Here is a 25,669-nt window from a genome sequence, read left to right on the forward strand (position 1 = left end):
TATTATTTCATACCAAGCATCAGGCACAGACGTAAGCACTAATCATTTTAAAATTATATGCTGAGTTCAGGCATAAACCCCATCACTTCCCAAACTATACCTGAACATTTCTCATCTCTTTGTTGTCCAACAAGCTTTCATGGCTGACACATGCCAGACCAGGCACCATTTTGTAATTGGTCTAAGCTCAGGAATCTTAGTCAGTCATGTCCTGACATACCTCATCCATCTGTGGTAAGCAATTAATCACATAAAACTTGCATTTCTTCTGCATATTGAGAATCATTAGCATCTCATCAATCAGCCATATCACTACTAGATTGCTGTTGACAAAGTTATCTTTCTGCTTTTCAAGTCTGTACAGCTGACATTTATTTGAGCTGGTGTTCTCTGTATTGTGACACTTGTAGCTTGCTGTCCCAGGTCTTATATCATGGGCAATTCATTAATTTAACCTGCATGGCAAAATCATTAAACTCTACCACAGAAGAGTAATTTGTTCCTCGCTACTCAAACGAGATGAATTTCCCATTTCTTAAAGAACTTCTGGGTTTCAGCAAAAAATAAAATTTTTGGGTTTGTTAATCTCAAAGTAATATGCAGGATGGAAGTGTAACCAAGACGACTGTTCAGTAAAAGATTCAATGTTCATTCAAGACAAAATATACAGAAACAAGAAAAGTTTCCATGGAAGTAAAGACTTGAAGAGAAAATCTGTGAGATTACTATTTTCAAAATAAATCTAAACTTACATTACGAACAGTCTCAACTTCCCTTGCTACCCATGTCCGTGGCAGGGGGGTTGGAACTAGATGATCTCTAGGGTCCCCTGCAACCCAGCCCATTCCCTGAGCCTGATTCTACCCAAGCCACACATTCCTGCAAATTCCTTGTATCAGCACTAGAGTATGTGTGGTCATGTTACAAGCCTGATGAAGGAAGAGGTCCCAGGAAGATTAACCTAGAAAAAAAAATCAGCTTAAAGTGACATGAAAGCAGAGACTCCAAGTAGGATTTGCACTGAGTTTGTAATGAGGCTTTTCACGTGTGGAACTGAGTAACCTCCACCAACGCACCGTGCTGGAATCCTGACAAGCCCACACGTTTCCACACAGCACACAGCTGCATCAGAGGTGATTTTATATTTCCACAGCTTATTCAACACAATTAGGGCTCAGTGATGACTCTTGCTAAGACACTTGTAAAAATACTACTGGAACATTGGTTTCCTGAATTTCATGCAACTGGATGCAGGGGAAAAAAAGGGGCACTTTCTAAAGCATTGTGGATTAAAAAAGTGATCAGTGTGAAGCAAGTCTCCTTTATGCTTCTCCTAGATCAATGGGCAGCTGTGCACATCTTAAGTTGATTGTGTTCTCAAGTGATCCTGTATGTTAGGACAGAACTGTATATCACCTGTTAGAAATCCAGAAAGGGCTCAAACAAACTTTCTGATTGACTTTATTAATAAAGAAATTATTCCACAGCACCTAGATCTTCTTTGAAAGGATACAGCAGTCAACATTAGAATTAAAATAATTTTATTTCAATGTACATGAACAGAAATAAAATATAATTTTTTAAACTTAAAGAGATATATTGCTGGGCTGGCCCAATCACAAGTGTTCTCTACTACAAGGCAGCAAGATTGGCTAGACCCATTTCACTGCTATTTGGACCAACTAGATTCAAAGTACCACCTCAAAAGGATCTTTCAGCACAAAGCAAACAATTTTTCTGAAAATGAAAAAAAAACCCCATCAATGGTTCACCTAGCCAGGAATTTTACATTGTGTCCAAGGAAGATCTCAAAAATTCTGTCCATCACTGAAGAACAGTACACAGTATGCGGCACTATATCTAAGCTTAACGATCAAGGTTTCTCCCAAATACTTTTCTCTATTCTACTCTCTTGTACAAAGCATCTGCTATAAAATCCACACATTGACAACCACAGAATGATACAAACCCATGAACAAGGCTCTTTTCAATATGCTTGTTGCTATGTGCTATTGCCTGCTGGATCAGCTCTGACATGCAGCATTCGTAGATGGTAAAAGGGCATTTCTCTTGGCCATCTATTTCAGAATTCACAGAAGTTATGACTGTTTTTACAACTTACAGTGCAATGCAGTTAATTTATTCAATGGCATGATATGGCACCATAAGAAAAGCAATTATTTGTTAAAATGCACAATTTCTTTACTAATAATTTTGTGATGCTTTACTGATAATGTAAGTAATAATAAATATAAAAAGACAACTGGAAGAGGAACTTATAAAGAACAATCTTTTTTAGAAGTGAATGTTACCTCCTTTAATAATGAAAAACAGAAAAAAAAAACTTGTTAGATTCAATGAAAACAACAGGAAGTAGTTCCTCACACAGCACAGTTAAACTGTGACCTCCTTGCCACATGATGTGGATGCCTGGATACTATGAGGATTTAAAGAGATTTTTCTTCTATTATTTTAAGCAGCAAACACTCTCAGATACGGTGTTCCCCAAGCCACAGATTACTTAAACTAGACTGTGGGGAAACATTGCTATCTGGTCACCCTGTTTGCATTCTTCCTTGTGCATCTCCTTTTAGCCACTGAGACCGGATCCTGGGCCAGAGGGACCTTTGGTCTGACTTCATACAGCAGTTTCTAGGTTACTTCAAAACATTTCATAAACTTATACTTAAGACAAAGGGCTTAAGTTCATCACTTGCTACGTCATTTAGTTAGAAGGACTAAGATTTTCAAATTACAAATGACTTCCAAAAGAGGAAAAAAATACCAAGCTTTTTCCTGCTGTGACTCAGTTGTATAAAACTGTATAGAAAAATGAGAATTATGTGCAGATGTAATGAAAAGCAGTAAGCTTTATAAAAATCATTCTTAGAAATGTACCACGCATAAACAAAAGATGATTTACAAATATATTTAGCGGCTCTTCTAGTCATCATCAGAATCTGAATCATATATCTTTCCTCTGATGGTCTTCTTGTCCAGCTTTGTAAAGCTTGTTCCATATTTCTTTTGACTTTGAAAAGGTGGATCCATCAAGTTTCCACTACAGAAAAAGGGTAAGACAAGTTGATTAAAGCCATATTCATCCAGACAGTAAGCATCATGTCTCATGACCTGTTTCTACAGAAAAACACAGTCTAAGAGAACACAATGCCTACTTGTACCCTAAGCAGCACTGTGGTGTTGCTAGCATAGCACATCCTGGTGAAGATGGCCTGGATAACTGGAGTTAAGACAGGCGTGTGAAAGTAAACAGCACCTCTAAGTGGAGCTGTAAAATGAAAAGGCTTTTCCTGCAAACTGATCATGCTAAAGACGACAGTCTGTCAGAGTAAACCCTAAGTAGGGAATTACAGAGAGACTTTTCAAAACAGGTGAGGAAGCACCAGCACAAAAGAAGCTAAAATGTTGCTAACAAGGACTCTGGAGTCAGAACTGGGGTTTGCCAGAAGGCACCTTGTGCTATCCCTGCTATCTCTTCCCTGCAGGAACTCACACCTCAGAGTGCCCCCATGATCCTGCAGGGGCTCTCTCAGCAGCATGTGCATCCATGGGAATGGGCCTGTGCTCCCTGTTGGAAGCAGCAGGTTTCACATGAAACTGGAGCACCTACTTCTCTTCCAGCAGGGTTGTGCAAGGAGGGGAATCCCCTCTGGCTGCTCAGAAATGGGCGTGCCCGGCTTTTGCTCACATGACCTGTGAGGGGTTTGCATCCAAGTGAGTGAGTGAGCGAGCAATTACAACGGTTGCAACCTTCTGTGATTAGCTATAAAGGGATGTTCAGAAATTTGTAGTTCTTTACAAAATGTTAATACTCTTTTACTGATATTAATCCTAAATATACAGCCCACAGATTGCAACCTAATCACATATGTTAACATACCACTTGAATCCTGATTTTGGGCAAATAATTTGACCTGAACAGTTTTTCCCCTAAACAAAGTATACCCTTTTACCATCTGCTATCCTACAGGTTGAAGGAAAAGAACTATTTCTAAGCTCTCAGGAGGCCTATGCCCTTTTCAGGAACTCCAGAGAGAGGGAAGTGGGAACTGTTTCAGAACAGTTTGGAAATGTGGCTTGCATTGCAAAGCCAGGGTCTGCCAAAAGGAACGAAGAACAAAATTCCCCCACTCCACAAGGAGCTAAGAACAAATTCACAGTACTAGTTGAGTCAAGTAGAAATAACATTATGCCATAAGCCAATGTATCAACATTTAGCAAATTCAGCAGTGCTTGATACAACTCCAGTGAAGGATTTTTCCCATAAAAGGCTGTTGCATCCAAGCTGTCTTTGCATATTTGCTTTTCACTGGACTGGGAAATACCAGTTGTTTTAAAATTGTAAGTTTCAGTCATTTCACCCGAAGTTCAACAGCTACCAAGTCAAATTGACTAGTAGTTTCTTTGGCTTTAAGATACAATACTTCTTGCCAAAAATTTACCTCATTAGACATTTAAATAAAGTCAGGTAATGATATTTAAAATTTAAAGTGCACTAAATACATTCAAAACAATAGAGCAAAATTAACCTAAAACAAGAGATGACATTTGAATCAAATTGGAAAGGAAAGCAGAATTTTGGTAAATAATTCTCTGGTAAAGTTAGGCTATTGTGGTGACAGATATTTTCTACTGCCTTTTGTTCTGTAGTCTTTAACAAGGTACTTATGATGATTATATTGTACTGTTACTCAGTTTATTTACACTTATTTGAATTATTTTCCATTTTCAGTACAGTTTGTTGAAGAAAAAAGTATATTCATATACTTTTGTATATGAATATTCATATTCATATACAGTTTGTTGAAGAAAAAAGTATGTAATACTGACTTAGATGCAGTTTAAGGATGACTTGCTGAGTTTTCTCTAAAGTGGACGAAAAATGCTCAGACTTCACTGCATTGCAACAGTGACATGAAGCATCTATAGATGCTATAGGGTTACATTAGATGCATGACACTGAAGCCACATCAGAGCATCACTGCTACTCCATACACCTCATGAAAAGAACTGGGTTTATTTTTATTACTCTACAAAAAGGACAACTCAACACTCATTACAACATCTCAATCTCTTTGGCAAGTTATTATCTTCTCTCCCTTGATGGAGCACACAGATTAAGTAACTAGATTAAACTCTTAAATGTCTTTTTTAGCATACAACATAATGAAGTTACAACCTTTCAGATTCTCCTGTCTGCAAGTTCATTCTCTTTGTACTTAATCTGAAAACAAAAGAATCACAAACCACTTAATTACCTGTAATTAATTACATCTGCACAGCCTAATCTCCATTCTAAGGTTTCTGTAGTGAAGTCATCAGTGTTACCGAGGTCAGTAAAGCCCACGACGTAGTCCTGTGTTTTCCCATCTTTTATTAGTGCTAGAGTGGGAATTACTTTGATGCGCAGTCTCTCGCACAAGAAAGGAGATTTTTCAGCATTTAATTTCAAGAATTTTGTCTCAATGTGCTTTTTTGCCAATACAGTCAAGTGTTTGTCCATTATTTGGCACCTGTGGAAAAATTAACCCAAAATATATAAAGTGTTAGAATGAATAAGCTGACGAATATGCATTTGAGAGGAAGTTTAAAAGGAGCAGTTTAAAGTTTAAAAGAACTAGCTCTATCATGTTAATACTTAGCATTACCTCTGTAATAGAGAATTTAGTTTCAAGACAAACTATGTTTCAGAGGTAGCTGGATTTAATGACTAATAGTGGAACAGCTTGGAGCACCTCTACTGTATAATTATACCATCCCTTTCTCTAATTTCTTCCTAATTACCTTCCGTACACCTGGAAGCCTCGCCCTCATTTCTGGAGGCCTGCACTTACTGGTGACATTTCTTTCTGTTCTTCCAGTTCAAGCTTCACTGCCTGTCAACTGGAAACATTTCTCTATAGAAGATTTCCTCAGAGAAATGTTACAGTGTTCTGGAGTTTTGCAGTCACTACCTTCACAGCTGAGATGCAGTAACTCAGTGTAAGTAAAAAAAAGTGATTTGCATGGACTGCTTTGCACATTAGTGCTAAAGGCAAAAATACTTGGCTTCTGTTGCCATGGAATAGGAGTGAGCATACAACTACTGTTTCTCAGCCATGGGGCAGGGATGTGAACTGCCCAAAATACTTGTCAGACCACAGAGATGCATGGACTCATCACCTGCAATTTCAGCTTCCTGGATTGCCTTCTCTAAGCAGTTTGGTTTAGCTGCATGAACTCTGTGATGTGACAGTCCTTAAACTTGAGAGGAGAGCTGAACAGATCAAAAAAGCTGGACTGGACAAAGATGAAAGCAACTTGATAAGGTGGCTGGTAAACCCAACACATGAGCTTCAACCTGTTTGTCAGCATGACACACTTTACAAAGCACTTTCTCAGAAGTTCCTTCTCCTGTCTGAGCCTACAGACTTTGCTGATTCAAGAAACAAGAACCCAAACCTGTCATAAGCTGCTTCATCTTCAGTGACAGCCTTTCACTCTCTTGAGTAAAAGCTAGCCAAATACAACTGCTTTAAAGACTTATGAAATGTAGGACATGATGGATACCTCACTGCAAAATCCAGCCTTGACCTCTTGCAATTTCTCACATGGAGGCTGTTTCAGTTTATATTCTATACGCTAGGGAGAACATAACACCTTTGGGGAAAAAAAAACCCCCAAAGAACCAAAACCAGGACAAATGGCTCCTCCTTCAATAAACTACTCTACTTTGCTACTGCATTTTAACAGAACACATTGAGAGACCCAGTGAGAAACAGCCTACAACCCAGAACTTCCAAAATTCTTCCAAGGAAGTGGACATCTTCGTTTGGGTTCCTATTCTGAGTCACCACATATTCTCAGATCTTGGTGTCTCACACTCTAAAAAAAGTGACAGAATCACAAAGGCACAGGCACAAAGGGAAAGCAGCTGCAACTGATCCTTTCAAAGTAAAAGGTTAAATTCTCAAGATGCCTAGACAAGATTTAGGGCATTTTTTCCTGTTTGCCAGAACCACCCAGATCTGGACTAACCAAAGCCATCTTTTTGAAAGGCTGCTCTTGTATGCTCTACATTTACAGACCCAACTGCCTCAAACTAAATTAATAATGAAACACAGCAGTCTCTCAAATACTGTCAAAGAGGTTAAACATCTATGATCTAATCAACTATGTAGCAGAATATGAATTGTTATCCAATCATGTTCAGATTAACTGTAGTGGAAAAATACATTTTAAAAATCAAATGTCTTGAAAAGTGACTGAGATTTATAATGAAGCAAAGTGAATACTTCTAAAAATGCTTGTTCATGAGTGGGATTTGAAAGAACAAAAAACACATCTGTTTTTGTAGACATCTTTAAACAAAAGTTTCTTCAGCACAGCTTATTTACTATACCTGAATGTTGTATCTCTATAGAAATGGCAAACCACATTTTTACTTTCTTTGACTTCTTGGAAAAAGTCTCTCTCACTTGGGATTTCTCTGTATTCTCCATGTCCTTTTGAAAGCCACTCCTTGAAAAACATAAAAGCAAATAATTAGTATGGAGGTTGTTAGTCTATCTGTTGTGCAAACTCTACAGCTTTTAGAAAATGGAAGAGGGGGCCTGCAGGGAAAACCCATTTCATACAGTAGTGGAGAAACAAATTACTTCCTCCTCTTTAGTTGTATTTTAAAAATACACAGATAAGGCCACCTTACTTACTTGTAAACACAAATCTTGTACAGAGCTACATAAAATTCTGCAATGCAGCCTCTTAGTAAGACAAGAGTAGTTCAAAGAATACAACAAAAACTCTTGGCATTTGAAAATTTTTATGTACGCTCAAAGAACTCGTCTAAACTTAGTCAAGTAATTACATGAATTAAATACATTTTTAAATTTTTTTTACTCTATGAAAAAAATCTGTGAGAGAAAAAGCCTACTAACTCATCTGCAATAAATGATGTTTACCTATCAAATATACACTGAAGGGATCTTAACATGAACCAGGCTCACAGAAAATCATGCAGAAAACACATGTGCACCATCAGTCATAACACTGATAGAGAAACAGAATGTCACAAGCTAAAATTTAGAGGTAACTTCAAAAACTGTCTGATTAAGTGTGCAAACACAGTTTCCAAAGAGCTAATCTTCCACATTTTCAACAAACACACTTAAAGGAAAAACCCCACAACCTCTACATTACTAAAAGGTAATTGCAGTGTATTTAAACAAGTACAGACTAATCTACATGATTAGAAGTAGTGCAGTATGACAAAAAGTGACAAAAACTTTAACTTTCCAGTGGGGGAAAAATTTAGATAAATCACTGTTCTTAATCTTGCAGTTTTGTCTTAGGAAGGTGACAGAAAAAAAAGGTTTCCAAGCAAACCAAACATATCCTGTAAGCTAAATTAGGATAGAACAAAGACTCTCCTGAATACTGTATACATTAAAAATTCATGGAAGTATGAGCATATGAAGAAGTCACCATGATGCAAATCAAGAACTCAGTTATCCCTCAACAGTGATTATGCATTAATTCCTCTCTCCACAGATTTATTGTGGAATAGTGTGACAGCACACTCCTTTTACTGAGCAGTATCCTACTCCACATTTGCACTTGAAAGTGTGTGAGAACAGCGACTTAAGCTCAAACACATGAAGAAGTTTTTGCATGAGACCTATCACATGTTCACATCCAAGGACATCTAAGTGTCATGACTTCTGAAAAAGGAGAATGCTAGACTCAAATATAAACTGAACTTCTGAAGACAAGTGAATAGTGTGCCACTTTCTCTACTTCTGTGTTTACAGATCCAAAGCTGCTGGTGCTGCCTGTCCTGCAGCACCCCAGCCATGCCATGACATTTCACTGCATTCCCATTTCAAAGTCTGGCACCAGCTTTAAAGGACTCCATCACAGCCAGGCATCTCCTTTCAGCCAAGCCACTTCTCCCCCACCACAATCAATTTCTTGTTTAGGTTAGCTCAGATGGAATAAGCTGAGAAACCTACAGCTTCCTTACTTGTAATTCAGGTCTCACACCATATGTTACCAAAATTATGGTGTAAGCTATTGCTCAAAAAGAGCTCTCAGGGAGCATAAAGACCTCGTTTGACATGAGGTGTCAGGTCCCAAGGGAGTATTTCCTTCCTGTAGGAGGAAATGAGCAGTCACACAAAGCCAACATTTCATTGGCTCAAAAGGAGTCTGACAAATGATTCCAGCCTAGGAACAAGGAAAAATGCCATTTCACCCTTCTACAAAATACCTTAACAAGGGGGCACATATCACATGCTGTAAGTAAAAATCCAGAAGCTTCAGAAGAAGACACTTCAGAAAGAGCCTAAAGCCTTATGGTTAGGTTGGCTACAGGACTTATGCTTCTAGATAGCAATGTTCAGTGAACAGGGACACACTCAAATCTCTGTATGAAACTCCTTATCCTATCCTTACTGTAACAACCACAGAGGTGCTTCTCTCCTTCTGTTAAAAAACACAAAGCATGCACACATGGACAGACACTTACTTTCCTGGATAATTTAAAATTAATAAACACAGAAGGGAGAGAAAGGGAAAAATCCACAAAACCAACCAAACAACCCCAAAACACTTAGTTCACATATACAATTTCCAAAAATTCTGTTACACTCTACACATCAAGAGTCTATACTACAGAAATTACTTGTTTCTGCTGCTGGCTCTTTTTTAGGGCCTCAAGCCTCCTCTGTTTAAGGCGTTCCAATTCATCTTCATCCATCTGGTCCAGCTTCTGTAGTTCAGCATCCAGATGTTCTTCCACAACCTTGGCTGACTGAAGTATTTCATTCTCCAGAACTTTTTGCAGGATATCCACAGAGGTATCAGCAGCCATCTTTAGCTGGAAAGTGGTCTCTTCAGAGCTGTGGAAACAGCGATAAAAGGAATTAACATACAAGGAATTTACACAAACACTTAATTTAAACTCTGATCTCTCTTTGCTTGCAGTTCACACCACAAAAAACCAAAGTTCTCTGCTATTTGAACACAGGAGTAGTTAGCAGATAGTTCTTTTCTTTATTGCAACCCATTTTGAAGAATACTTTCATGATGAACACAGATGACAAAGATATAAATTAAGTCCTATTATTTCAGCCCCAAAGGCAGTTACTGAAAGTGCACAGGAACCTAAAACTGCTTGTTAATATAAAGAAGAAAAATTCATCAGTTCCAAAAGGACACCCATCCTGAGCCAGATGTGCCTACTTTAATAAATATTCTGAAACAAGATGATTCAGTCGGAGAGCTCCAAGCTGCTGGGAGGAGGTAAAGGATGCCTCAGAACAAGTCTAAGCAACACTCAGTATGTAAGTTTGTACCAGTAGTTCAAATGCAATTACTTTAAGCCCCTCAGGCACATTAACATATATAAATCTGAATTAACACTCCTCTCCTCAGCTACAAGAAAGACAAGGGGCTCAACAGCAAATGCTCTAGGCCAATACACTGCTTTAATTAGTTCCAGAAAATTGCTATTGCAAACAGCAACTTATAGCAGCCAGCAAGAGGATTTAAAAGCCACTACCTAATTGCTGTGTGAAGAAACACAGCCAAATAATTTTCTGTAAAGTTCTCCCTGCCCAAACACATCAAAAGACACAGAACACTAATCAGAGTGCATGAAGACTTGTGACAACACAATCGACTCTTCTCCCCAATAAACTTACAGTGCAGAAAATTATCAGTGCAGTGACTGACAGTCCTGAAACAGTGACAGTGCACAGTCACCCTACTGAGACTCTCAACCTGCTGACCACGGACCTGAGGTGCCGAATTTGCGTTCCAGAGTACTCTTGGCTGTATTTCAAAGCAGGCGGTCTGCCAGCGTCACTGGCTCTGGGAACACCGTGCCCACACAGGCCAGAGAAACGCTTTAGGCACGGACGGGAGAAGCTCGCAGATGAGGGCAGCAGCGCCCGGCCCGCTGCCACGCGTGTCACCGCCACGCTCGCTCTGCCTCCCTCTCCCAAAGCTGCTGCCCACAAAGTCTGTCTGTCCCCCACCCTTTCCTATGTTTCCAGAGGCAATGTGACCTGCCGGCGGCGATCAGAGGCCAGCAGGTCTCCAGGCACGGAGAGACCTGGGGCCAGCTGGGGCGAAGGGAGGCTGCTCCTCCAAGCAATCAGCAGGAAAAGCAGCACTGACCCCTGCCAGCCCCCACTGCAAGCCGAGCTGCCCAGCGCTCTCCCGGCTCCCAAGCCGCGGAACCCGCGTGCCAAGAGGCTTTCCCCACGCAGCCGGGAGCCTCGGCGGTGCCGGCGGGGACGCGGTTCCGCCGCTCGGCCGGGAAGCGGCGCCGGGGTCCCGGACGAGAGGGGCGGCTCACGGCGAGGACACTGCGCAGGCGCCGCGCGCCTTCCTCCGCGGGCTCGCTACATATAGCGCCACAGGCAATGCACGCACCCGGCTCAGGAGGACTCTCCAGGGGCGGGGCGCCGCCCGCCCTGCCCCGGGCTCGGTGCTGGCGGTGTCGCCGCCCGCGGCCGCAACCCCGACCCGCTCCCGGCACCCGCCGCTCACCCTCCGCTTCCTCGCGCGCGCCGGCCGCGCCCCTCCGCCGCTATCGCGAGAGTCAGCGCGGGGCGCACGGCGCGCGCGTGGAACTCCCCCCGACGCGCTGATTGGCCGCCAAAGCGGGCACGCGCACCCGCGGAACTGCCCCCGACGCGCTGACTGGCCGCGGGCCCGCGCCCAGTTGGCGCGCGTGGGCCCCGTGCCGGGTACGTGCGAATGTGTGTGTGCGTGCGTGTGCGTGCGTATGTGTGTGTGTGTGTGTGTGTGTAGGCCGCACCTGCGGGCGGGAGCCGCGGGCTGGGGGGGTCCCACCCTCCGCGCCGCCGCAGCTCCGCCCCGAGGTGTCCCCGCCTCCGCCAGCAGCACCCGCCTGCTGGGGCGCTGCGGTTCCTCTCCCGCCGTGCTTGCGAGGGGCAGGACTTGGCCGCGAGAGGCGGGGCAGCGCACGCCACCTGCCTCAAAGGCAGTTTCCCCTCGCGTAGGTGGCTCGGGTGGCTGCTGAGGGGCCGGTGGCAGCGCCCGCTGCAGCTCTGTGGGGGATTCCTGCTCGGGGGTGGGCGTGAGGCCCCGGCGGGCGTGTGGCGGTCGGGAGCGGCGGGGCCGGGCCCCGGAGCGATGGCGTGAGGTAAGTAACGCTGCGGGGGCTGCGCAGCTCCGGGAGGCTCACCGAGAACCGGGCTGTGCCGGCAGCCGCGGCTCGCCGTCTCTTTGCTTCTTCTGCAAGTGCGCTGGAAGATCCGCTCATACAAATAATGGAACATTAAAGCGTGGGTTTTTTTAGAAAAGAAAACAGCAGCAGCAATAACAACAACAACAAAACCCTCAAATCACCAATCCCCCGAAAAACCCAAAATGCAACACACGTGTTCTGCTTTCTTTTTTCTTGGAAATCTCGCTCCCCGGTACTGAAGTGCGAGGACGGGGAAGGTGCGGTGGGAAGATAAACTCGGCCTTATCTGCAGGAGCATGGGAGGGAGAGGCTGATAAGGAGCTACAGCTGTATAAAGGCAAAGGGAAGTAAGAAGTCAGGGTGTTAGGGAGCGAAGCAATATGGAGGTGGTGATCTTGAGGCTGAAAGGTGTAGAGAACAGTGAGCCTTGCTCTGTCGACCAAAGGAGTTACGGTGGCAGGGTGATGACAATAACAGAACACGTGTAGCTCTCAAAGCCTATTAAATAAATACATGAAATGATGTCTGTGCTGCCTGTGAGCGTTGTTATTTCTGCTCCATCCTGCTTTGCTCCGGAGGAAAGTGGCCACAAGAAGGTGAGGTCGCTCCTGAAGCCCCTCTGCCCCAATACGCAGTGCTTGCTGCCTCGCTTCCTCGCTGTCTCTGCGAACATCGGCCATCTCCTCCTGCCCCGCAGCAGTGGGACCCGGGCCCTCTCCTGTGAGAGAGCGCAGCACCTGCTCCCTGGGCTCCTTGGAGGGGAGTGGGAGGGAAAGCATTGTACACTGAGGAAATCTGGCAGCGGGGAGGGAATTACCGTACTTTAAATGCCTGGAGGAAGCTCCATTAGGTGTCTGCCATAAACTCAGTGCTGCCTCCTAGCCCCCCTGCTAGGTAGAAGGCCAGTCACCTCAGGGGAGACGGTACACTGGTTACACTTCGCCTACGAGGTAGGCGGGGAGGTGCTGGGGGTGACGGACCGGCAGAGCCCCGGGAAGGGCTGCGGGACGTGTCCCGGGCATCTCCCGCACCAAAATGATTCCTTGGTCACTGTACTGCTGACTTGCTCCATGAAAACCTCCCCCTTAGCCTCTTCATTCTCCCACTTTGGCTGAGCTATCCCATTTGCCTCCAGGTAAAACTTTTCAAACGTGTTTATTTTGACTATCAGTCAGGTTTCATGGCCAAACGGGCCACAATCCTGCCCGGACGTCCTGGGGCCCCTGGAAAGGCAGGAGGGCTAGAGGGAAACTACAGACTGGGGGCATCATTTAGACATTTCCCGCGGCTCCTGAGGACCAGGAGGGAAGCTACAAGATTCGGGGCGTCACTCAGACGTTTTCCGGGGGCTGCCCAACGTCCAAAGTGAGGCGAACAAGGCCGGTTTCTCGCGGCCGCTCGGCGTCCGGAGCGCCCGAGAGCAGCCGGGCCGGGCCGGGCCCGTTCCCCCTCCGGCCGCCAGGGGGCGCTGGCGCGCGGAGGCTCGCGGGGCGGGGCTAGGGGCGGGGCAGGCGCGTGCGCGGCGCGCGGCGGTGCCATATGCGCGGGGCGGCGCGCGGGGCGGCGCGCGGTCAGCGCTGAGGGGTCGCGCGCCGGTGCCGCCGCCATGGGCAAGAAGCAGAAGAACCGGAGCGAGGAGAGGTGAGGGATCCGGGGAACCCCCTCCCGTTCCCCCGCCTCGCCGCAGGGACCCCCGCGCCGGGCCGCCCGCGGCGCCGTGACACGGCCCACACGGCGCTGAGTCAGGCGCCGGGCCCGGCCGGGGCTCGCGGCCTCATCGCAGGCGGGGCGCGCCAGGCCCGGCTCGGCCTGGCCGTGCGGGTGTTTGTCCGTGAAGGGGCAGGCAGCTCGATTTCCAGCTAGAAAATAGCTGCTTAGTGCAACTGAAGTGATTCAAATGTGCGTTTCTTAATTACTTTTTATCTCTCACTGGGCGTTAGTGCTATAGATCGTGCTGTGACACTCATATCTACATGTTTCGTGCGCTTGCCTAATAAATGAAAATGTTGGATATTTTAGTGGTTGGTTGATAAGAGAGTCCCCTCTGTCGCTGTATTCGTATCGTCGTGGACAATGCCCCATCTGTGAACTTTTTTGTGTCGAAGAGTTTCCTATGAAGGCAGCTGTATTAACCATATGGAATGCTGATCGAATGACATTGTGTATGTATACACTAGCAGGGGAGAATATATTTTTACTTGTCACTATAGAGTAATAATACAAAGAAACAATAAGTTCAAAGAGTGGTTTTAGTTTTTAATAGTGACAGGTAGTTAAATGAAAACTGATGTCTTGAAACGTGTATGAACTGGAAACTACAACGTTTTTTCTTTGAGACATTAAGTGTTTCTCCTCTGGAAGTTCTCCCCATGACAGCTGTGTCACAAAATACTATTTCATCTTTAAGAACTTATTGCTTAAGCATGTATTGATGATTACTTAAGGCTGTTACTCTGTATCACAGTAGGGTATAAACTGTTTCAGTTTCACCGGTCCTTTCTGGGTAATGACTGTTTTCTCAGTGAGGTATTTTCCTTTCTGTCTGTTTTTCCTGATGCCTTTTGCCGTACCATATGTGCTGCTTTTTAGTATCGTTATCATCTTGTTTCACGGGCTGTATTTGACAGGAATAGCTCTGGTGAGGAGAGAGCAGCTCTGGTGAGGAGGTGAGTTGAGTGTGGCTTGAGAAAGAAGAGGGAAGGGTTGGACATTTGTGCCCTAAAGGAAAGAAGATCTAGTGCCCATCTTTGTACGCAGTTTGGGAGATGCCAAATGCATGGAAAAGCCTGTGGGTACTGAAACTCTGCTTCTTGGGGCTGTTTCAGGGGTAGTGGCTGGTGTGCAGGGAGCACTGTGAGAGTCTTGGTTCCTGCTGGATACTTCGTTCTCTCTTCATTCTCTGTGTGAATTACTGAGCACAGGCCTCTCTGATGTGGGCATGTCGACACAAAATGTCTAAAAATGGAAGCACACCTTAAAGAAAAGGTCAAGAATTTCTTGTTAGAATAGTTGAAATCTTGACAGCCGAATTATTATTACATCAGATCTTAATGTTGCAAAAAAGAAAGAATTCTGGTGCAGTTACAGTAGTTGTGCTCCCTGTTGCCAAGTCCTAAGGTCGGTGGTTTCATCCTGGTGCTGGTGTGAGCTGATACAGAGAGCTGTCAGCATCAGGTGTCCTTCACCGGCTGTGTGTGATTGCTCATGGTTGTGGTTTCATCTTCCTCGCTCTGGGATCCACTTGGGATTGTTTTATGTGCTTGGGGATGTGACTTTGCTCTTCACTGGTTATTCCATGAAGCTCTGTGGTTAGCTACCACCATTGGTTAGCTCCACAGTCCATCCACATAAGAGAAAGGCACTGTGTACTAAATACTATTTCTTTCTTGTTTGTTATCCCTAAGGCCAATTTTGTTCAGGTCTGTGTTTCTTTTAGCCAGCGTCTCTCAAGCTGTGGGGCGTCCTGTGCCGGCTCTGTGGAAGCCATCTCTGTTTGTCACATGTGCCTGTGCCTGCTGTGTCCTGTCTCTTCCCTTCCCAAGGCCACTGCTCCCACACCAGGCCTGCATTTCTCTACACTGCATTATTGTTGTGGCCTTGTGATTCTCTCATTCTGTGCAGTGACTGTTTGTCACTGATGCTATATGAAACTGCTTGCAGCATGCCCAGGTGAACAGCAGTAGCACCAATGGGGCATGGGCACCTGGTTAATGGGAGAAACTGCTGTCACAGCTAAATGAAGGAACAGTTGCAGCAGGTCAGGAGTTCAGCCAAAGTAAGCCTTGACAGGCTTTAGTCCCAGTCTTGCCAGTGCAGTACCCTGCTCAGTAATTGCTCCCAGCAGTGACAGGGCTATGGCAGGGAGAGGGGTGGTGAGGGAGAGTACAAACAGGCATGTGTTTGGGAAAACAGGACAGGATGGATACACTGGCTGTGGTTTGTAGCAGGGGCTTTGAGGGATGGAAGTGAGGATGGACCTGGAAGGCCAGTCATGTTTTGGAGCAGGTGTTACCTGCAGAGGTGACTTTCATTTTCTGGGGGTCTTGGTTCTAGGTGACATCCTTGTGAATGTCACGTTCCCCTGGGAGAGAAGATGCACGGCATGTTTGCATCTGTGGCTTGAATTTGGAGCTCCAAAATCCCCCATCAGTCTCCCCTCCATTTCTGGTGAAGTGAGAGAGGAATGGCCCTGTGTAATCAAAGGCTTCCAGCTGGATTTGCTTGCTGTGTTTTCAGCTCTGTGCCATATAGTGCTGTACTATTTATTCCCTCCTTTTACAGTTATGTTACAGGTACAGTCCTTTATATCCTTGTTGGCTGCAGCTCCCAAAGTGTGTGGCAGCTCACGGGCACAACTTGTAGCGCAGAGGAAGCATGTGGGAAGGTGCAGGTGGTTATGTTTATGCTGTGAATATTTGTTTGAGAATCCATGTGGTGACAGGAAGGAGATTTTCTGCTTGACACACTGAGACAGATTATGTAAGGTACAAGTAATCTTTACTCTGCTTTTCTCCCCTCAGCCCCATTTGACTTCTGTAGTGGAGTTTCCTCGTGCCCTGTTTCTGCTGAGTATGGTAGTGGTCATAGCAATAGGTATTGATGTGTGGGGGGAAATGAGGCTGAGGATGAATTTTGTCTCTATGTACTTACACCTGTTTGTGTAATAACAAAGACCCTGAGTGAGATGATAGCTGTGATGAGCAGGAAAAGAATGAAAGGCAAGACTGTAGCCTGTTATGAAAACACTGCAAATCTATACAACAAATCTATACTATGCCAGCACCTCTGTTATGCCCTTCTGCAGCTCTGTTAGTGGCTCCTGCTGCTGTGCATCTGCCAATGAGAACATATTTATCTAGAATGGTCAAATACATGGTGACTTTGTGGTGTGTTAGGTGCTTTCTAAAGGTGGAGAGTGTCTTGGGTAAAAATAGCTCCTAAGCCTGAATGGGGAAGTTGCTTTAATTGTTTCCTCTTCAAAATTTTTGTGTTTGTGGTGATCACTCATTTTCAAATGAAGTTTCATGGGAAGTATTTCAATAAGAATATGAGAGATCTGAGTTTTCAAGCTTTTCTAATTGAAGAGCAGGCTCTCTGATGTACAGTCTAGCTCCTTTTGGGAGGGCTGTTGTGCTTTGGTTCTTTGATATGGTGTAACGGCAGAAGGTATGTCAAGGTTCCATCCTGCTGTCTTTGAAATTTAGTTAGATTTTTTTTTAATGTTTGTGAAGAAAGGCTGTTATAAACCACAGAACTCTGCTTTGAATCTGATCCTCAAATTGCTGCTGCAGACTTCCTAGTGAGTGTGCTATGTACTCTATGTTACAGATTATTGCTTGCCTAGAATATGGATCTTTCCCTTTGAAGGTGTTAGCTTGTCATGTGTTGGTCCTCTTCTCCCAGCTTTAAGTCACCTTCTTTTTCTCTTAATAGTTTTTCTTAGCTTCCAGTAGGTAGTGTTTAGCTGTGTTTATTCTTCTGCCCTTTAATAATGTGACCTGTTGCCTAGGCATTCCACTCTGATCATTCATGCCTATTGCTTTGGAAATTACAGGTGCTGGCTGTGATTCTGCAGCCCAGAATGAACACAGCTGCTAAAATAAGACTCTTACTGATGCTGTGTATTTTATCTGGTACTGTCTACTTGTCAGTCTGGTTCCTTTTTTATTAGTGTGTTAAGTACAATCTTCTCAATGTTGTGTGGGGAAGTTCTGTGAAGGCTAGAACAGAGTTTGGAAACATTCTGTACACCAGTGTCACTGCAAGTTATCTACTTCTCAAAAATATTTCCGCAAGCAAAGGTTTCTGCAGCTCCATCAAGGACAATAGCTGATAAACCCTTGAAATCCCTGTTTTTCAAATCTCATCTGGAAGATTTTGTACTGAAAGATGGAGTAAAATAATGCAAAATAAATTCACCATTACAGAAATTTGTTGTCCTGTTCTATGCAAATGTGTATTTCTGTTTCCCCCAAACTTAGAGCTTTTCATATTTACAAGAAAATGATATATACTTGTTGGATTTTATTTTAAAGCAAAGCATCATTGTAAACAGTCTATAAGGATCATGAAATATTTGCAGTAAGGGCAGCATAAACCAAAAACCACTGCACTACACTAGGGAGATTGTAAGAAGCAGCTTTTCTTGTGGAAATCTTTATTCTTTTCACTATCTTCATGGTGGCATCTAAATCTCATGTGTAACTACTGTTCATGAAAAGTATGACAATAGTACAGTGCAAGCCATTGGGAATTGCAGAACCTGTTGTTTCAGTTCTCTGAAGACTTCTGAAAGCCTGAAATGTGTTTCTTTAAGTACATGCTGTAAGATGAGGTATTGGTTTTAATTACAGTTCATGTAGGTGAGCATCATTTGCTCTTCAGGATTATGGGCAATGTAAAGTGTAGTTCTGAAGTTGTTTTAAATGGTGTTTTTGTGATATATATTGATTTTATACAGTGAGATATGTGGGATATAGAAGTTTTGAAACACTGAACTTGGTGGTAGTTTCTGTTGTCTTTGCACTTTTCTTAAACAATAAAAAAAACCCCAAAGAACTTGTTCAGGGAAGATGGAATGCTAGTTTTTTACTTAGTGTTTCATATTCCATGCTTTTAGTCATCTTATTCTCTTGAGATACAAACACCTAAACTGAACCATGAAGAGAAGCTTTTTATCTTGAAGTTTTGCTATATCTTTGTTTAAATGGGAATTTTAGGTTGTGGGGTTGTGGTTTGTGCTTTTTTTTTTTTTTTCTTTGATGATTTTCTTTTCTTCCTTTTTTGATTGCTCATTTGGTTTGGTGTTTTCTCCTTTTTTTTTAATCTGGGTTATATAAAAGAGACTTCTTATTTTTCTAGAATCTGTTTGGGTTAAAGATGTAGTTCTCTATCTTTTTCTTCAGAAGGTGGTGCTTAGCTGATAGTTATGCTACTTTTTTTCTCCAGCCAAACTTGAAAGAGAAGGCATGACTCTTTAATATTAATAATGGAATCATTGTCTTGGGAGCTTGAATGAAAAGCAATTACCCTTTTAGTCAGATTTTACTTCCTTGCTCTCTCATGTAATTAGGTGGCTTCACCAGCTTCCTTCACCTATGAAAAATCACCAAGGTGTAGTTCCAAGTGAAACTCAGTTCAGTTGGGCTGCTGGACATGCAAGCCCTGTGGTGTTCCTGCTTCCATTGCAGTGCACTCAGTGCTTTTGGGCCCACAGTACAAACCAGGTGTGTGTTTTCATCTGCTGCCCAAAAAGGGTTTTCTGCATGGACTTGTGGCCACTGGCTTGCCTGAGCTGATAAGAGGGGAAAATGTGGCTGGGAATGGGCAAGGAAGTAAATTCTTCCCTCCCCTACCTTAGTGTGAGGAAGAGGCAAGAGGAGGGTGTCCTGTTTCTGGGGCTGAGATTTTATTTTTATTCTTTAAGCAGCACTGCTGGATTGTGTAGCTGGTACTCACGTGGGCACTCCTTCATTTTCTGGGCTGAGAAAGGAGCACAGTTCTTTCTTTCCTGAATTTCAAACTGTCTCAGTCAAATATAAGTTAAATGTTTTCAGTGGAGGTAAAAACAAAACCAAAAAAAGAAGCTTGTGGTGTTGATGTACTTTGATAGGCCAAAATGAGAAAAAGGCTAGGGCTTTGTTTGGAATAGCCTTGCTGAGCCAGCAGATGCCTGCATTTTTCATTTCATAACCCACTTAAAGAACGAATTGGTGATGTGGGGTTTTGAACAATTAAATGAGTACTTCCAAAATGGCTTATGTTTTGGCACTGGTTAAACCAGGTGCTCTAGAAGAACTTGAACTAGCATTCTGTCTTTCAAACAGTCTTAATACTACAGGTGAAAACAGCTACAAGTACATCATTCAGCATTGGTAACTTGCTGGTTTTGGATAATCTTGTATTTAGAAATGCATCTTATTACTGGGTTTATGGCTCACACATGTGGAGGATGGATAAGGTGCTCTAGGGAAACAAGGATAAAGATCTGTCTAGAGGTATTAGTTTTACTTGGTCTAAAGCAAAACCAAACACATGGAAAGAGATGTGTTTATGTAATGTAATGGTTTAGCTTCTCTTCAGTCTTTTTGAAGGTCAAGGACTTTTTTTCTTAAGCAAAGAAAATTACTTAATGACAGTGATGTTCTTTTGAAGGTGGTTAGAAGAGCTGGTGTAATGCAACTGATGAAATATCTCCAAGGTTGCCTCAGCAAAAATGAGTCTTCTGATTATGCAGGAATGCGGGCAGTGAGCTCGCAGCAGTGATGCAACTTTCCTGCTGTGTCAGCTTGCTGACTCTTCTGCCCCTTGCACATGAAAGTTTAGTTTCTTTGTTTCAGTCTGGTGTTAATTGTACAGTGTTCTCTTATGTTTCAACTTCACCTTAACAAAGACAGCTGAAAACCAATCCTAAGTAAGAGATTTTTAGCATGATTTAAGTTAGCATGCTCACTGTAAGATGAAGGCAAGCATAAGTAATCATATTTGTGTTGCTCAGTGCAATGGATCAGAAAGTGTTTGTAATTTTTTAGTCTGTGTGTACACTTTAGTTTTGCTTTCAGCAGGACAGCGTTATCCTGTCAACTTTGTTTGCAAAGCTGGAAGTTGGATTTCCAGTAGTTTAGTCTCATTTTAAGCTGAATTCTTCCATTTATTTTCCTCAGTTTCATTTACCTAATTTCAATAGAGTCAAATTGATATGAATGAGGGCAGCTCAGCTCCTTTGTATAATCTATTGCTCCACTCTTTCTGTTCCTGAATGGATTAGTAGTTTTTCTTTGCCCTTTATCTCTGTTGCCTGGTCAGGATGCCATCTCTGTCCTGTGTAGCTGCACAGTGCCTGTTTATAATGAAGTTTTTCCTCTCTTTGGGGATATGTCTTGTAGGTACTGTAATAAGTGTACTGGAAGTCCTAACTGTGTGTGGCTTTAAGAAAGCATGGGAGGAAAACATGCATGTTTGCTGGTGGTCTTACTAATGTAATGAGCTTGTCTGTTATTAGAGTCTGTGAAATGCTCTTGGTCAGGCTTTCCTGCACTAGAACCAGCAGGGAAAGCTGGAAGAGCTTGTTTGGCAGGGAAAGGCAATTATGCATTTTAGCTGCAGAAGTTCATTGAGCAAAGTAAATGATAAAAGCTTATTAACTCCTATTTCAATAGCTGTAGTACTGTCTTCCTGCATTTGGCTTTGTTTTCCTGGGCAGTGCTGAGGAGGTCTTTCAGATTTCCATGCCCACATTTGTCTGTTACAGAGATTCTGTTGCAGACAGGATCTGTCCTAGGTATGGCAGGTTCACACTATGAAAATCCCTGATGATGAATATATTAACTATGTCAGTACTTGAAGTAAGTTTTTAACTTCCATGGAAGAGAGAAGTGATAAATAGTTGAAATGTACTTGTAACTGTTCTGATGTACTTTATTAGGGAGCATTGCTATTTTTTGTTATTTGAGAATTGTAGGTTTAAATCTTGATTTGGAACATGACAGCTTCTGTTCTGGTGAGTGGTGCACTGATAAACACCTGTAATATTGTTGACTGAAAGAAATGGTGGAACTTCAGAACTTAAAAATAAATCTTGCTAATTGTGAACAAGTATTAGAAACTGTCAACTTCACTGTGTGAGGGTTTTTTTTAACCGAAATGGGAAAGCATGCCTGTAAAAGACTAGAGTAAACCCTAGAATGCGAAAACTAGGACTAATGTTAATTTCAGTATCTGTAAATCAGAGTTTGTGTTTAGGTCAACTCTGGTATCCAGATGGCTTCCCCAGGGAATTTCTAGGTTCTGGTTGTTGCAGGCTATTGCATCAGAAAAAGAACTCCATCCAAAACTGTGCTTGTTTCTTGTGTTTAAAAAAAAATAAACACCCCCTCAGATAAAATAAACCAAACACCTTAAGGTGTTTTTAGTGTTTTTGGTAGATGTGATGTATTAGCTGAGGGGTTGGTTGGTTTGTTTTTAAAGTGTGTTCCTAGTCTTTAATACTGTTTCCTTGCTGTAACAGCAAAAGAAACACAGCAGAAGTTTTGGCTTTTTTTTCTACAGACTCTGCATCTATCAGTCACAAGATTTTTTTTCCCTTTTCTGACTCAATAGCTTGCAACTGTGTGGGATCTTATAAATAGCAGAGCTACTGGATGTCTTTGTACATCTGACTGAGCAGTGGTAGGTGACAGCTCTTTTATTTCCTAGCTGTTTTATTCTTCCCACTGAAAGAAATTTAATACTTGTAGGCAGGATTTGGAATTGTAGCCTTATTTGTTGTTGAACATTTTTGTTTAACATGAGCAGCTTAGGTTGTGTTTTGGGTATCAATTTGTGTTGCTGGCCTGATCTGATGCTTTGTTTGTATGAGTTAGGTTACTGAATTTCTTCTGTTGCCTAAGTCCATCATAAAAATCTCCAAACACTTACTTGGGATGGTCTGGGAATATTTGATCCTAGCTTTGTACAGAGTGTTGTGTTAGGACAGCTTTTAACTTGTGACCCAGTCAATATTCAGGAATCTGTCCTTAAGTGGATTCTCCCATGTAATACAGGTGTTCATTGGTTTGTGCAGACAACCTGTACTGAAACCCTTTTGGGAAACAGTAGAGTTCTTAATGTAGCTTCTAGGGCATCAAGGGAAATATTTTTTCAGTATAAAGTATGTAAATGTTCCTGTATGCTATTTTAAAGATTTACATTACTGTAATCTTGCTTAAATGACAAAAGGCAGTGAAATTGTGTAGGGAAAATGATGAGCACTTTCTTTTTGATTAGTAATGTAATTCTAAAGAAAAAATATTTTGTTTGATATATGAAATATAGTGATCTCTGTGTACATGTTAATGATTACTGCACTCTCCTTTAATTAATGTGACTTGTATTTTCCCACTGCAGAATTTTGCCCTACCTTAGGCACAGACCTCTGTGGAAAAATGTCTGCAGCCATGTTTTTGAAAACTGCTTGTTTAGGTTTAAGTGAAGTACACACACCTAATTCCTGCTGTAATGTAATGCATTGAAATGCTGCTTTAGCAATATCAAAACTCTTTTTATATCTGGCAACAAAAATAGAGGCTGAAATCAAGTATGTGAATAACAGAGGTGGCTTAGGCTATGTCTCTGAAACAAAGGAAAATCAGGGAAGTGACTCCATCTCTGCAGTGCAGTAGCACTTTTCCAGATCTCCTTGAGCCTCTTATGTTGCGGAAATGTGAGGGGTTTTTTTAAGTGCCAAAGCATTATGGCTTGAATGCTCTAAGGTGGTGAGGCTGTGAAATCTGTGTTTGAAGTCTTCATACAAAAGCAGTTTGAGGTCGAAATTGAAAACCTCATGAGCATTCCAGTCCTTTCAGGTTCCTGAATCAAGCCCTCTTAGAGTTGGACCCTAGTAAAGGCTGAATGGGGACCTTAGGAGATCTTGGAGAAGGAGGCTCCTGAAAGAATGTTTGGGTTTCTGAAATGTGTGTTGGGGGACTGCTTAAAAGCCTTTACAAGAAAAGGTTCTGTGATGTATCTAACCATGCCCATAGGAAATCTGAGTGTAGTGGTTCCTTATAAAAAGAAATAAGAATCTCCCAGGAGTGGAGGGGAGCACCTTCTTGATTTTCTTTTCAGCTTTATTCTGAAATCCTAGTGGAATATTATTAGAGTTTTAAAAGTGAAGGAAATTCAAGATCACTATGGGAATAAACTTATAGTCATGGAAACCAGTGTTTGAGTTCCTTAGGTTTCCAATGATATTCTTGTTAGTTCTTATGAGTTATAGCTATGTCTATAATTGCATGCAGCCTTAATTTTACTTCTTACTTCACTGAGGCTCAAATACTTGAAGCTTGCTCTGTCACTTCTTAGTAAATGAAAGTGTAGTGGAAAGTATAGAGGATTCTTTGGTTGGTTGGTTTGTTTGCTTGGGTTTTTTTTGTTGGTTTGTTTTTGGTCAGAAACCATTGACCATTTTTTCAGAAACTAAACAATGAAAGACAAGTTTGGAAAGGCTTTTGCATTGATGCTGATATTGTGACAGCTGGGCAATCTTTATTATTATTATTATTAGTTCTCAACTGTTTTTGCTGGTGGGTGTTAAAACTTAATGTCTGTCAAATGTTTTTTTCAGTGTTTGAGGTCTTTTTTTCCTTTTAAGAACTTTTCTTCTTGAAAGTTTGGTTGAAGTGAGTTGATTTAACAGCAAATAAAACCTTACCCTCTCAAAGCCTGTACCCTGGAGAACATGAGATACCGCATGAGATGTGACATCTTCTTTGCTTGTGTTTTGTGTTTGGACATAACTTTCTGCTGTACTGCATTGTGAAAAGTCAGCCTTGGTAATTTCCATGTGAAATCTGAGCTGTGTAAAGGCCTGGTGCTTTGGCATCTGAACAACCACATGATTAAGATGCTGTAGTAAGGGGAGCAGTGCAGCCTTGCAGGAAGTAGTAGTAGAGCACATGTTTGGTGCTTTAAATCTGCTTCAGGCTTGGGTATGACCCAGTCTCCTCCATTAACTCTTAGAGGAAAAGGAGGTAAGCAAATGTGCTTAATGAACTTGATACTCAGCAATCAATGCAAAAACAAGTTTGAGGGCCTATGTGTAGGCCTGGATGTAATGTAGTTAGCCTGACGTTAGGGCTTTAATTCTAGGTATAGAAGTGAGTGGCGTTTTTATTTTAGCTGTTAGCCCTAATATATAGCCAGTTAAACTGCTTATAAAAATGGCACTTGAATTGCTTAAGCATCAAATCATCTTAGGGTGAGAATGGCCAAAATGTGTATTTTCTCTTGAGGGAGGCAAGGATTACTTTAGAGAACTTGCATTAACTATTTGAGACAAAATTTCTTTTGACAAATGTATTACAAATGAGCACATGAGGAAGTGTTCCTAGGTGTATTTTAGGTGTGTTTTTTCTTCTCTTGACTAAAAGTGTCTCTGGCAATACAGGTGCTGTACTGTGAGGTACTTTGTTGTGCAGCTTTTTATTTGGTTTGTCCAGTCTACCCAGAAGAAAAGATAAGATTTAAAAATACAAATAATCAATCTTGGCCTTTAAAGAAATTACATACTTTGTTGCTTAATTGTGCTGTTGTCACATGTAGACAATTTTGGTGACTTGCATATTCCCAGTATGTCAGCATTCACTTGCAGAAGAATCCAGCCCTTTCCTTTTTGCAAAGAGAACTGCAACTTAGACTTACTGAATTTTAGAATCTGTAGCTGACTAATGAAATACTTGGTTTTCTTTATTAAGATTTAACTTCTGGATTTATAAATTGGCTCAACTGAAGTTTAGAATTCTGGTAGTTTAGAATTTGCTGATATCTTGAAAGTCCTGAATCTGGAAGAAATTTATTTCTCTTATTTTCTGGATATAGTTTTGGGTATTTGGTGAGTCAGCCTTTGGCTGATTTATCCTGAGTGGCTGCTAATAAATGGGACAGTGAAATTGTAAAACAACAGTTTTCTGT

At 42.3% G+C, this 25,669-nt stretch overlaps 2 protein-coding genes across 6 annotated transcripts in view; one reads left to right on the forward strand and one right to left on the reverse strand.

Annotated features, from left to right (window-relative positions):
* Positions 1-1,524: 1,524 nt before the first annotated feature.
* Positions 1,525-12,236, reverse strand: TXNDC9 (thioredoxin domain containing 9). Of its 5 annotated transcripts, none has more exons than XM_058824700.1 (5): positions 12,218-12,236; positions 9,683-9,899; positions 7,403-7,521; positions 5,280-5,534; positions 1,525-3,061 (listed from the first exon to the last, which is right to left on the reverse strand). In XM_058824700.1, the coding sequence occupies exons 2-5, from the start codon at positions 9,869-9,871 to the stop codon at positions 2,944-2,946; spliced, it is 681 nt and encodes a 226-aa protein (XP_058680683.1). In that variant the 5' UTR covers positions 9,872-9,899; positions 12,218-12,236; the 3' UTR covers positions 1,525-2,943. The 5 variants fall into 5 exon arrangements, with proteins under 5 accessions (XP_058680683.1, XP_058680684.1, XP_058680680.1 ...); XM_058824701.1 differs by lacking the exon at positions 12,218-12,236 and adding an exon at positions 11,557-11,772; XM_058824697.1 differs by lacking the exon at positions 12,218-12,236 and adding an exon at positions 11,440-11,567.
* A 1,520-nt stretch (positions 12,237-13,756) lies between these two features.
* EIF5B (eukaryotic translation initiation factor 5B) overlaps positions 13,757-25,669 on the forward strand; it is a 35,833-nt gene continuing 23,920 nt past the window's right edge. The window contains exon 1 of the mRNA XM_058824696.1: positions 13,757-13,861. Within this exon, the coding sequence (XP_058680679.1) occupies positions 13,827-13,861 (35 nt within the window). The 5' untranslated portion in view covers positions 13,757-13,826. The remainder of the gene's footprint in view (positions 13,862-25,669) is intronic.

The sequence above is a fragment of the Ammospiza caudacuta genome, chromosome 2 (genome assembly GCF_027887145.1).
Source record: "Ammospiza caudacuta isolate bAmmCau1 chromosome 2, bAmmCau1.pri, whole genome shotgun sequence".
Lineage (NCBI taxonomy): Eukaryota > Metazoa > Chordata > Aves > Passeriformes > Passerellidae > Ammospiza > Ammospiza caudacuta.

Coding starts and splice junctions, on each gene's coding strand:
- TXNDC9 (XM_058824700.1), bottom strand. CDS start 9,871: ATGGCTGCTGATACCTCTGTGGATATCCTGCAAAAAGTTCTGGAGAAT. Junction 5,535..7,402: donor TATAGAGATACAACATTCAG/GTATAGTAAATA, acceptor ATTTTTCCACAG/GTGCCAAATAATGGACAAAC. Junction 3,062..5,279: donor GCAGATGTAATTAATTACAG/GTAATTAAGTGG, acceptor CTTTTTCTGTAG/TGGAAACTTGATGGATCCAC.